Here is a 14,083-nt window from a genome sequence, read left to right as displayed (position 1 = left end):
TTATGACTTAATTTCTTAAAATAGGAATAATTTGCTACTTCCAAGTGAAGGGTGTGGAAGAGAATGGGAGCAGGTAACATAGTTTTGATGTGAGTGGCGTTAGCAAGTGAGCAAAATTAGGCAGCTATGGTATAACGTAAAAGGAACTAAAGACTTTGAGATAATTTTGAGTACAGATAGAATGAAGATTTAACTTCTTCTTTAAAGAGAACTATAAGTTTTCTTAGAGTGACAAGGAAGTACTCTGATTAAGTGGTGTGAATTCAGTATATGTATGTAACATTTACACCACTGAAGAATTAACATTGACTGGAATTTCATATATAGTACATGTCAAAGCATTAGTAAGTGCTTCATGTTTTGATCTGGCAATAATTTTAAAACATTTGATATCATTTGCAAAGAAGAAACAGGAGTGAATTTTTCTTGACAAGACGAACTATTATCAAGAAACCCAATAACAAGATCAATATGCCAGTAAACACTATCAAGATCCATTTGGCAGCCACTTTCAAATGCAAAGAATTTTTCAATGCACTGGAAACAGATATAGAAGATACACACACACCCAAAAATTCATGGGGCATGAGCTCAGTCTACATGAAGAATACTTTGAGAAAGTGACAACAAAATGTGTGGTAGGTGCACTCTTACCAGTTTGATGGTGACTGGCAGCCCAAAGTCACCAATTCTCCATTTATTGATTGATTGATTTGTTCATCTGTAGAACAATATACATTGTATGGATGCCGTCAAATGTTTGTGTAATAGTTCTTATTAAAATAAACATTCCTCTTATAGTATTTATGGTTCCTATACTTGGTGTCACTTTTCTAAAACTGTAGCGAAATACAATTTTCATGAACATTAAGTTACGATCCATAGTTATTTTCAATATTCATTTACAATGTAGTAGCTATATTTAGTAAATATTTCTTTTAGGTTTTGGCTCTCTTCTGTATCTTGAAAATAGTCTGTACATTCCCAGCACTTATTTCCCAAAACATTATTCTGTAACTGAGTATGGAATGGATATATCGAAATTAGGCTACTTTGAGGCATGAAATGCTGCACACTGTGCAAGGATTTGCAGGGAATAACGTACTGAGGATAGCTTCTTTGCCAAAATTCTCAACTGTTCTGTCCATTCGAACTGACAGTCTAAATTTTCACCCTAGAAATTGGTATAAGTTGTATAACCTATTACATCATTGTTTACTTTCTGTATATAATAATGTTTTATTTTTATTTAGTCAGAAGATTATACACTTTGTCGTTTTCACATTTAAATCTACTCTATTCTTTAATGACCAGTAGTGGATGTCTCTGAGAGCTTCGATGGATTTTTCTGCTAACTGAATTGAATTTTTGTCTGTAATCGCACCTGTGCTGTCATCAGCAAATGGAATTTTTTCTCCACATATACACGGAAGAGGCCGGCCGCGGTGGCCGTGCGGTTCTGGCGCTGCAGTCCGTAACCGTGGGACTGCTACGGTCGCAGGTTCGAATCCTGCCTCGGGCATGGGTGTGTGTGATGTCCTTAGGTTAGTTAGGTTTAAGTAGTTCTAAGTTCTAGGGGACTTATGACCTAAGATGTTGAGTCCCATAGTGCTCAGAGCCATTTGAACCATTTTTTTTTACACGGAAGAGGATTGGGCGCCATACACTATCCTGGGAGATGCCTATATTAATATAGTGTAGATCCGATATGTCTTAGAAATATTTGAGATTTCAACTTTTTGCATCTGCGTTTCCTAGTATGACTTAAACCAATTCTGTGCCATACTCCTTATTCCTAATAGTTCTAATCTGTGTAGTAAAATTCTGTGGTCAACTCTCAAATTCCTTTGATAAATAACAAAAAATGCCTGTTGCATTCTCACCCTTATCTAGTGCTTCGAGTACAGCTTTAGAAAACTGTACTACAGCTAGCTATGTACTTCTTATGGGTCTCAAACAGATTTATTCATTGCAGAGAAGGTTGTAGTTATTTAAGTACTTCATTAGTTTATTTTTCATTATTTTTCTATGGTTTCGGAAATGCAAGATAATAAAGAAATCTGTCTGTGGTTTTCTACACTTTCTGCATCACAGTTTTTAGTACTGGTGTTACTTTTGCTTGTGTCAGGAATTCAGGAAAGTATGAAGACCTTAAAGGTTCATTAATTATTATTATTAATGTGGTTTTTATATTGTTTATACATTTATTAAGGATACTGACTGGGATCTCACCTAACCATGTGGGTTATTTTTTGTTTAATTGGTGTATTACTTGTGCCACCTCTTTCTCTGTTGTTCGAATGAGCTCCACTTAGAGTGGTGGCTGGTCCTGATGGTGTAGAACACATGTGTCTGGAAATTTCTCTTGCAGTTTCTTAGCAATGCCAGTGAAGTATTCATTTATGAAGTTTGCTAGTTCCTTTGGGTTGCTGATTTGAACGTCTTTGTTTTTAATCTATGTTTCCAGATGTTTTTGTCCAATATTTCCTGTCTGATTATGTTACTGATTGGTTAGCTTTTGTTATCTGCCCTCAGTAACGTTCTACAGTCTGCAAATTTTTTTGCAGGTAGCAATACCTTTCTATAGGTTCCCTCTAATGTTTGTAAAATTTTGAAAGAACTGGGTCAGTCTGACTACTTTTAAAGGATATGAGATACCTTAGAGTTTGAGAGGATTTTTTAATACCTTCGGTCACCCACATACTCTTTTTTTGAAGCTCCAATGAAATCTAATGTTTTGCAAAATGTTTCCTCAAATTTTAGTTTAAATATTGTCATGAACTTATTAAACATTTTATTTACATTTGTTGTTGCAAACACTTCCCCCCACATTTCATGTTGTAGCTGGAATGAGAACTGACATATGTTTGAATCTGAGAAAACACTTTTGTATGCATTCAGTTTAGCAGACTTCTATACACAAATATTTGCTTTTAATATCTGACAGAGATGATCTGATAGGCATAGATTTTGAACAAGTAACTTGCAGTAATTTCTTTCTATATCTGTTGCCACATGGTCTATTATTGAGGAAGACTGTTCTGTCACTAGTTTGACGGTTTGAAAGCGATTTAATGCCATAGCTGCAGATAATATTCAAGTATGTACTACTTACACCATCTGATTTCATTCACCACATATGAGAATGTTCATTTTTCGACTAGCTACCTTGTCCAAGCTCTGATGGAGTTTTGCGAAAAAATGTCCATATTACCACTGGGGCATGTATACAAACAAAACACAAATAATTTTTGATGTGCTATTTTCTGTTATTTCAACTGCTGATAATTCAAAACGTTTGTCTTCACTTAATACTATAAGGTCTTTTCTGATTTTAAATGTAATACCTTTTCTCACATATGTTACTTTTACTTGTTTTAGGTTTAAAAGGAATCTGTCTACTTCACTGAACATTACATTTATTTCACACTGTACAGCCACACAAAGACAGACATCGTCAAAGACCTAGTTTCTAGTACTTGTCTCTCCAAAGACTCTAGAGCAGAAGTGCTGCCAACTTTTGTCTGCCACTTAATTAAATACAAACACATATAACTGTAGCACTTTCCCTTATTTAATCAAGAAAAAAGGTAACACATCAACATGAGAGACCCATCTCATGACATGAAACTAACAGTCTTCGTTTTGCCAGCGGCTTCGTCAGTATATCTGCTAACTGGCCCTCAGGTGAAGTATGTTGAATGCCTAACTCTCCTTCCAATACCTTTTCTCGGATGAAGAAATACTTTATTTTTATATGCTTAGTGCGATGATGGAACTCAGATAGATTATCTCCTTCACAGCTTCTGCTGCAGCTACCAGCTGTGCTTCTGTTGCAGATGTTGCAGTCACTGTCTGTCTTTGGCTGAGCCAGGCGGTAGCTCCACCTGCATGTGTAATAAGTACACCAGATGTTGACCATCCAGTTTTGTTGCACCCTCAAAAGTCTGCATCACTGTAGAAATCTAATATGACACTGCACAAATTTGGACGATAGATTATGCCTAGGTCACATGTACCTGCTACATACCAGAGTACATACTTTAGTCACACTGCATCTTCTGTTGATGCCGTGTCAAGAGTTCCAGACAGTAAATTCACACTATAAGCCAGGTCAGGTCTCGTTCCAAGCATCAGGTACATCAGTGCTCCAACTGCTTGCTGATAGGGAAAGTTACACTTCCCTGAATCCTTTTCTTCTACCTGTAATGTATCTGGTTCCTTTACAATTGGTTTGCACTCTTGAAAACTGAAACGCTCCAGAATTTTCTTTGCATAGGCTTGTTCACTTATCTTGATTGCACCATCATTAAAGCGTTTAATCTCAAGTCCAAGGAAATATGATGCTGGTTTCACAGTGATCTTAAATTCAGCCTTCAACTCGTCAACAAACTTTCTGGCATCCAGCTGATCACTTGCCATAACTAACCCATCATCTACATACAGAGCAACTAACAGTTTATTGTCACCTTCTTCTCTGTTATGTAAACAAGGGTCTGCAGCACTTGCCTTGAAACCTGCTGACATGAGAAATGCTCCAAACTGTTTACTCCAACATCTTGGTGCTTGCTTAAGTCCATACAAACTTCGCCTTAATTTGCAAACTCTCTCTGTGCCATCATTATACACTTGTGGCTGTTGCATGAATATCATTTCTTCTAGTTCTCCATACAAGCATGCTGTAGACACATCAAACTGTATTAGATGCATCTTTTCAGCTACAGCAACACTTAACATTGAACGAATTGTGATCAACTTAGCTACTGGACTGAAGGTCTCACTGTAGTCTTCACCGTAGCGTTGATTAAATCCCTTGATGACAAGTCTTGCTTTACATTTCTCAACACTTCCATCAGGATTAGTCTTTAGACGAAAAACCCTCTTACATGGTATAGAGTCAGTTCCCATGTCTGATTCTCTTGTAGTGACTTCATTTCATTTTTCATAGCTTGCTTCCAGTAAACACTTTGTGTACTATTTACAGCGTCTTCATATGATTCTGGTTCTTCATTTGTTTCATTAATCATCTCTTCAGTGAACATTACAAAGTCATTTAGCCACAAAGGTTTCATTAATGTTGAACGATTTCGCAGTTGTCGATGAGGCTGGATGAAGATTTCCTCTTCTCTGAAATCAGCACTGCCCTCTTCAGTCTCCAGTTCTTCAGACTCTTCCTTGTTGGAGTTTACCTCATCTTTTTCTTCAGCTGCATACTTTTCCTGATGTCTTTGCTCAACATCCTGCAATGGTAATTTGACTTGTTCTTCACAACTTGCAGGCTTCTCATGGAAAATGACTGCTGAGAATGACTTTGTTTTCTTCTTTCACCCAAATTGTGTAACACTCATCTCCATCATACCCCATGAAATAACCCTTGACAGCTTTCTTATCCATTTTCAATCTTCTTTGAACTGGAATGTGGGCATAGCTTGTAGAGCCTATTATACGTAAATGTTTTATTCTTGGCTTCTTGCCAAACCACAGCTCAAATGGACTAATTCCTTCCACAGATGATTTTGCAGTTCGATTCAAAATGTACACTGATGCTCCAACCAATTCTGCCCATATGGCTGCTGGGAAATTAGCTTCTTTATTTGAATACTTGAAGGTTCTTGCCATTTCAACTATATTTCACATATTCCGCTCACTTCCACCATTTTGTTGCGGTGTGTAGGGTGCTGTCAGCCTCTGAGTAATGCCTTCTGCTTGCAGTATGTCGTTAACTTCCTTACTGTCGAATTCTCCACTGTTGTCATTCAGCAGCTCTTTGACTGTATGACCCAGCATCTTTGAATGTTGAAGAACATATATCTTTAACTTCAGACTTTTGCCTTACAAGAAAGCAATACCGAAATTTTGTGTAGCTGTCTTTGAACACAACCATATATCTCTTCTTCTGAAAAGATTCCTTGAAAGGTCCACAGACATCAGCTGACATTAGTTCACCTGGGCAGGTTGACTTCTCTCTGTGACCAAATGGTAAGCGATGTGCTTTGCCATAAATGCATGGCTCACAAAGTGACTTCTCCAAGGGAACATTTATGCCTAATTCCCTTTCTAATATTCCTTTGCCATGGTGTTTATCCTGATGTCCCCACCTCTCATGATACAGCTGCAATAATGAAGTTTCTTCAATGGCATTTACTTCAGCAATTTCTTTGGGCAAATTTGGTTGAATGTCTGCCTTGTACAAGGTACCAAAGGGCTCATGGGTTCCATGCAGCACTACCTTGTCATCAATTTTAAACCAACACTCTCTTGTTGATGACTTAGATTCAGTATTAGGATTCTGGTCCTGTGCAGCTAACACTGAAAACAAATTTCTAGATAATTGTGGAACATACCATACATCCAACAACATCACATCTTGCCCATCAGTCAGGGATGATAACTGAATATTGCCTTTTCCCACTGCCATTAGAGTTTCTCTTCCGGCTGCCTTTACACCACATGGAGTGTCGAATTTTAGAAAGTCTGTAAAATACTGTGAACAGTTTGTTACATGCCTTGTAGCTCCATTATCAACCCACCACGATGCTGGATCTGACTCAACTGTATAGGCCTCTTCACAGGCAGACATTAGCACAGCACTAGCAGCAGCACAGATTTTTTGACTTCTGTATCGATTTTTATTTGGACTTCCATCAGAAATCCACTTTTTGCAGTCCTTTACCCAGTGGCCCTTACACTTATTATAATTGCAAATGTCACCTTTTCTTGGGTCATTCTTGATGAACTTGCCTTTGCCATCTGGTTTTTGTTTACTCACATTCACCATTAATGCTTCCTTTAGTGTTTTGTCACTGGATTCTTCAAGAAATTCCTTTCAAACATACATAACTGCACTGATAACTCATCAAATGTTCTTTTTTCGTCCTGTGTTAACAACATCCAACTTGATTGAAAAGTTTCAAATTCACTTGGCAGAATATGCAACGTTTTGCACACTAACATAAGATATGGTAAAACCCTTTCGTTTCTAGCATTGAGTCCACTGTTTAACTCATTCCACAAACTCTTCAATTTTGCTATGTGGGAAAAACACCATCACCTGGTGTCCAGCAGAAGGAGAAAAAGACTAGGCAGATTTTGAACAACTGATCCTTGAATGAAGCTTCAGACTGCTGCTTTAAGGCATCCCACGTATCACTAGCTGTTTCCCTGTCCATTAACTTTTGATATACTTCATCACTGATGGCACTAGTTATCATACACTTTGCATAACTATTTGCCTTTCGATACAAATCGAACTGTACCTTGTGTTTCTTTGCTTGTGCATCTGCTGCGCCGTCTTCCAGTGGCTTGGGCTTGACTAACCTCGTCAATAACATCCAGTGAACCTTCATGGTAATCCAGCAAGTCTCTTATTTTTCGTTTCCAAATTGGCCAGTCCATTTGTCCGTTAAGTGGTTTTATATTTTTTGATATATCTTTGCTGAATCTTTGCTTCAAAATACAAAATATGGCCGAAAGTTTCTAACTGAAAACAAATCTTAAAACCTCATCTGTCGATGTTTCTGACCTCAAATCTCAGATGGCTGTACTCCACTCAAAACTCAGTTGACGATGATTTAACCTCAAATTTTGACTACTGTATTTTCTACTGGGCGTAAAAACTCTCGTTTTTGGCGCTTACTTGCACTAACACAGTTCATCAAAATGTTTTACAACAACGGTTTTCAATCTCAAGCACACATTATCGTATTTTGTTAACTTTTCGTCACTGTTTCGAGTCTTTAACTCACTTACGACACTTAAGCGAAACTGGATCCATAACCTGTTACTTTTACTTGTTTTAGGTTCAAAAGGAATCTGTCCACTTCTCTGAACATTACATTTATTTCACATTGTATAGCCACACAAAGACACACATCGTCAAAGACCTAGTTTCTAGTGAGTAGTGCTTGTCTCTCCAAAGACTCTAAAGCAGAAATGCTGCCAACTTTTGTCTGCCACTTAATTAAATACAAACACATATAACTGTAACAACATAAATACATGCACTGCCACCTTTCATGGAAATTCCACTATAGGAACAGACCAAGTCATATCATGTTAACGCAATATATACCATTTTATTTTCCTTTTGCCAACGTTCAGTGACACATACAATGGTACTGTCTATGGCTTGTAGTTCTATTTCTGGTTGCTAAACTTTATTCTTTATGTATTGCATATTTTGTTAAGACACTGTTAACCATTTTGTTTTACTTATCATTGTGGTTTCCTCCTCTTTGTACCTGATACTAAAAAAATCCTTCGGATGGGATGGTAGCAGTATTTTTTGCCTGTTTGTTGCACTATGCACATTTAAATTGCAGTTGTTCCCTCTTCTTCTGATGGTGGTATTTCAGTGTCTTCTATTGTTGTTGTTGTGCTGATGGGCATGCAGTGACACCTCCATCGTCCTCTTGATCAGATGGTAAAGAAGGATTTTGCAGGCCTATAATGGCCTTGGCTGTGTATGATGTTTTGCACGCCTTTTTTACTGGTAGCAATGCAACATTTTCGCAGTTCTCATTTCTATGGTGAAACTTTCCAGTAAAGCTTTAATTCTCTGACTGAGTATTGAATTGCCCCTTTTATTCATGTGCATGCCAGGTGCTGTAAAGTGTTTTCTTTCTAGATTGTCTATGCTGATGAAAGAAGCATTGGGACTGGACAGGCAGTTCTATCTGTAAGTCATGTTGGCCTTTAGGAGCTCTTAGTAACAGAAGATTCCATAAGATTGTGTGTGCGAGGTACGCCTATCGCAATCGCCTTTTGATTGCCTATTTTACTCATCGTGTCTCTTAGAACTGTGGTCACAATTTTGAGTTTGTTTCTGTACACATCATTTGCACTGCCTAGAATCACGAGATATTGATTTTGTAACAAACGATTTTTTTTTTTCGAGCACTTCGAGATTTTCTGCAATACAGGATGTTGCCAGATGTCGCAGATGGCAGTTTAGCAATGGCAGGCAGGTGGGAACCACAGTGCAAACAGCAGCTGGTGAAAATATGCCATTGACACTGCGTATACGACCTTTGAGCGGAGTTCACTCTATGGAAACTTGGTTGATTCTGTTTCCTTAAAAATATTTGTGCACGTAATAGTTTGCCACCAAGGAGATTTAGATTCTGCTTCCTTGATCACTGAAAATCGCATGTGTTTATACAACAAAATTTCAATTCAGTCCAGTTCTTTATACATTTGTTAACACTACACATTGCTTGGATGTAGTCATTTTACTGCTTCTCAGATTATTGCTTCTCCACGAGACGTCGCTCTAAAGAAAGAACTTCTAGCAGTTTAGTTCCTGCAAAGGATATTTCAGTTCAGGACAAAAACTTGTAGTGGAAGAAACTCTTTCTGGTCGTTGTCACTGTTCGTTTCTTGTCTTTTAAAAAAATTAAAAGTTCTGATAAAGTTTAGGTGGCGGAAAGAATGATGTAAGTGTTCAAGTCAGTGGCTCCTTAAACGATGACCGTTTTATTAATTTATTTCGCAAATTACGGATTGAGTGGTTCATGGTGTGGGTTCCTGTTATCATGTCCTAGTTCATGAACCACGGGCAACGTATGAGTGGCCAAGTAAGTGGTCCCGACAGTCGGGATACCAGTTACTTTGGAATAAGGCTGGGGATCTCTGACATATTCTGAGCCGTGGTTACCTTTGTGCTCATACGGCACAGACTACCAAATCCACCGGTTAGTCCCTCAACCGTTAGGGGTAAAACTCAATGGGACTCGGGGCAAGTAAGGCTAGCAACCTGCTTCCCTGGTACTTTAAATACGATGCTGGCAACAATCAGAGCAAAATGCCTCGGACCTTTGGAGGTGACGGAGTCCCACCTCTAACTGACAAACCAGGGACTCCTAAGATAAGAATGATTTTGAAGTAATAGGCTTAACTTCAGAAGAGGCACCAATGTTAGCACTGAATAGGGGATCATGGAGGAATTTTATAAGGAGGCTATGCTCCAGACTGAACGCTGAAAGGCATAATCAGTCTTAGATGATGATGAGTTACGGATTGATGACTAGCGTTATTGCAAATGGACTTGCAAACATGTCAACGTCTATTGACACTCTTAACTCTTCACATTCTATTCCCTCTGACGTTGCCTGTCCATTTACGTACTAAGTCGTGTTCCTGTTGTGTCTCGGTATTTGTTGGTCGACTGGAAAGCGCAGGAGACCAGAAACTTGGTTTATATGTATATTTGGTCACTGCCTGTGCCATATCCAATAGATTTCATTACTTTAATGATCTGTTTGCTGTTGATAGTCCGCAACGATTTTATTTTGTTGTTACCGTTAACCTGTTTGGCACAGAGTCAACTGTTCTTATTTTATATTCCACCAACTTTTGGGTGTGCTTGTGGCACAGGAATATTTCTTCTTTGGATATTTCGGCTGCTAGTGATGCAGCTATCTTCAGTGTGAGTCAATGGCTGAATTAAGACCACTTGCCAAAATGATATACTGATGGAATATTGTATGCAAACTGCTGATACTTTTCTTTTTGTATGGCTGAAAGAAGTGGAAATAGTGAGGTTGCGGCACGTGAATCGCCAGACCATTGTAAATATAAAAATCAACTTATACTGTTATGCGATGAGAACCATTTAAGCAAGAAGCAGTCACCCTTGTCAAAGACAAAATGGGTGCTATGAGGTACTCTTCAATAAAAGTCTGCAACAAAAAGTCGCGAAACCCTACAGGGCAAGAAAAAAAGCAACCTTCTGAGTCAGGTTAGTAGCCTACACGCCACTGACGTCAGGCGCTATATCTTCACTTCAGCTGTCAAAAAGCTCCAAGCGGCTGGTGTGTAGTAACGGAGCAATGGAGTCTTATACAAGGAAAAATTGCTATTTTTAATGATGTTACTTCCCAGTTACTAAACGAGGAAGGGACTCTTCCAATACGAAAAGGAAAATTTAATTAAAGTAATATCCCATCTCCTGTTAATATCAACTTATAATACTGAAATCTCAATCCAGTGTAATATATATGGTTCACAGTAGCAGCGTCGTAACGTATCGACGAAAAGTGACGGGTGGAAGTTTAAAAGGAACTGACTGAGGGTATGCCAATGTTTTGGACAAGTACTTTCTTAATTCTGATGCTTTGCGCCGATTGTACTTCGTTTCACAAGCTTCTTTGCAGATTTCAGACTCATTTTAATACGTTCAAAACTAGGTACGTTTTCTACAGTCTTGGGGGATATTTTTGATACATTTTATTGCTGTGCTAGTTATAGAGGTATAATCAACTCCGAAACTCAGCCTCATTTGTGTTTTGAACATGCATCTACATGCACAGAACACACAATCTTTTCGCAGAGCATTCATACAAGTCAGCCGCTTGGAAGAGCTGCAGTAGCAGTTGGGAGGAAAAAAAAAAAACTGTGTTAGTTTTGCTACTTAAGTGATTTAACCACTGGCTTTAACTATAGGAACCATGTCTACTGAAGGGAGAAAACAATAAGTAAATAATGGAAAAGCTACTGGTAACGTAGCAAGAGCTTACGTCAGTTTAACACGTGAAGCTGAATTTCAAAATGTTACGTTTAGGAGCTTCTGAAGGGAGTATGTACCAATTACTGCTGTACAATGTACACTGACACGACCCTCTCCTGCTCACAATTCGCGTACTGAAAGCAGTGCAGTGTGCACTCTGAACTCATTTGTTTCTCCAGCTGTTGCTGACAGTGGTACCACAATTTTAGCAGTAACTATGTTTGCGAGTTGACAGCGAATTTCGTTTGTGTTTTGTTTACAGCGACAAACTATGCTGTTTTGAGTGTGTAGACAGCTCAGCTGTTTGACGTGTTGGCATTTTATGGGTGGCTAAATTACAGTTTTAAATTTTTGTCATACTAATGACAGTCATTCGATTGACTCGAAAAGTTCATTAATTCTTTGTTGTTGCCCGTAAATACCTTTAATGTCGTGGTTCGGCGAAGGATTGTCAACGCTAAAAGGACAGCTACAGAATTTCACCAAGGAAGTTCTGTCTGATGGAGCTGAAGATGTGAACGGTAAGAAACGTACCTAGCTGTGTTATTCCACAACATTTTACTTCAGCGCTTTAATTAAATTGGTGGTGCACCACCTACCTTAAAAATTATCTTATCAAGCAATCCTTGTTACGCTAATTTAATGTTGCTGCTGTAACATTTAAGATATCAGAGAGACGGACACGGTTACGTTGAGGTGTCGCTGCTTTTGTGTGCATGAGGTGGAGACTATTCTAAACAGCAACTGCAAAAATAACGTACTGTTTGTGTAGGCCCACTTTTAAGTCTTTTTAATATTGTATGAAACCACAGTGATCTTGAAATGATCTTTTAATTGTAGCTTTGCTGTGATATTTCGAAATATCCGCATCAACTTTAAAAATAGAAAGTAATAACTGTCAATGTCCGTGAGACACTATAAGTGAAAGAATTGAAGCCATCATAGGAAAAGCAGGAAGTGTTATCACTTATGTAGTTCTTTACGAGAGCTGAAGTACGATATATGCAGGAAAGCAATTTTCTTTAAATAAACAGTATACACAAAAATGGGTGTTAAATATAGAGCTCAAGGGGCCATTTTCAGTTTCGCTTTTAAGAGATTACATTTCTGTCCAAACGGTGTACTTGTTTCATCTCAAGCACACTTTCTTTGTTGTAGTCTTAGTAACATTCATCATGGTTTGAAAAAGTAACCCTACAGTAAAAGTTGTTCTTGTTACTACCAAAACATATTCTGTAACAGATACTGTAGTTCTACTGAGTGTATTGGATTTGAGTGTGTTCTGAGGCCTGTGAGCTGAAGGCTCAGTTTCCTATCACCAAACAGAGGTAATAGATGAGATGCTGACTAAGTTTTTCAGGTGGACTAAGAGAGGACATGAAATGGTTGCATGTTTAGGCACCCTGAAGTCAGTATTTCAAACAGGCTGGAGGTAGTGTAAGGGGCATAGTAACAAGACTATGGTCCGGGAGTCGCTTGTGGGTCCTCTTAATGTGTGCAGTGATGAAGAGCAAAATTATGTTTTATATTATAAGTTATCTGGGGCGAATTGTGTTTAAACCATAAGGACACTGTTTAGTACAGACCAGTCAAATAAGGCAGTGCAGTTGTTGAGGTGCTGACCTCATATTTGGGACAATGGAGTTTGCTCTCTCCAACCATCCAGATTTATGTTTTCTGTGGTTTCCTTAAATAATTTCAGGCAAATGCTGGGATAATTTCCTGATCAAGACCATAGTAGGCTACCTGCCCTATCCTCATAAAAGCAAACTTAGGCCTACACCGTGTGGTCAGAAACTTTCTGAAAAGCTTGTAAGAGTGTTGCAGTGGAGGCTGTGGTGGGAAGTAATTCTTAAGAAAAATATTTTATTCATTGCACCGTTTCTGAGTTATTTAGCATTGAAGTTAGCCAATCAGGTCCCCCACTTGCAAATTCAAGCTGCCTGCCAAGCGTGTTATCACCAAGCATGTTCATTTCCTTAAACTGTGCAACCATAGCTTTTGCTTTTTGTGTGTGTGTGTGTGTGTGTGTGTGTGTGTGTGTGTGTGTGTGTGTGTGTGTGTGTTTTTAGCTATTTATTTGCATTGTATTGTAGCTATTTATTTTCATTGTATTGCGATGACAAATACTATATCAGTGTAAGATCATCCTTGGATGAGTAAATAAAAACAATACTGTTGCAAATTGGCTCATTGTGTCATCAAAAAAGCAAAAATGATTCACTACACACAAAAAATTCAAAGCACATTAAGACAAATATAATTTGTAGCATTTTTTAAGCACAGTATGAATAAACTCAATAAGATAAATGATGTTGAATTCTAACATGACAATACTTGCAAAATGGGTGGTGGTAGATTCAAATCATTGACCACTAAAATCAGTGAATTATTCCTACAAATTGCTGAAAATGCATCTGTAGGGAGGGAAAAGGACCATCAAAAGTAGATCCGTTGGGATTAGTTTGGCAGGCCGTGTGTACTCTATCACTAGATGTCAGTTTTGTGAATACAACGGTAACAGAGATTATAATAAGTCTTTAGGTCTGTAGAGAATTGTGAGAACAGCCTATCTGA

The 14,083-nt window shown here is 38.2% G+C and overlaps 1 protein-coding gene across 2 annotated transcripts in view; it reads left to right on the top strand.

Annotated features, from left to right (window-relative positions):
- Positions 1–11,781: 11,781 nt before the first annotated feature.
- Positions 11,782–14,083, top strand: part of LOC126236744 (thyroid receptor-interacting protein 11-like) — a 462,638-nt gene continuing 460,336 nt past the window's right edge. For both annotated transcript variants that reach the window (XM_049946279.1, XM_049946278.1), the window contains exon 1: positions 11,782–12,027. In XM_049946279.1, coding sequence (XP_049802236.1) covers positions 11,934–12,027 — 94 coding nt within the window. In that variant the 5' untranslated portion in view covers positions 11,782–11,933. The remainder of the gene's footprint in view (positions 12,028–14,083) is intronic.

This window comes from Schistocerca nitens, chromosome 2, assembly GCF_023898315.1.
Source record: "Schistocerca nitens isolate TAMUIC-IGC-003100 chromosome 2, iqSchNite1.1, whole genome shotgun sequence".
NCBI lineage: Eukaryota > Metazoa > Arthropoda > Insecta > Orthoptera > Acrididae > Schistocerca > Schistocerca nitens.
This window is presented reverse-complemented; position numbering and strand designations above follow the sequence as displayed.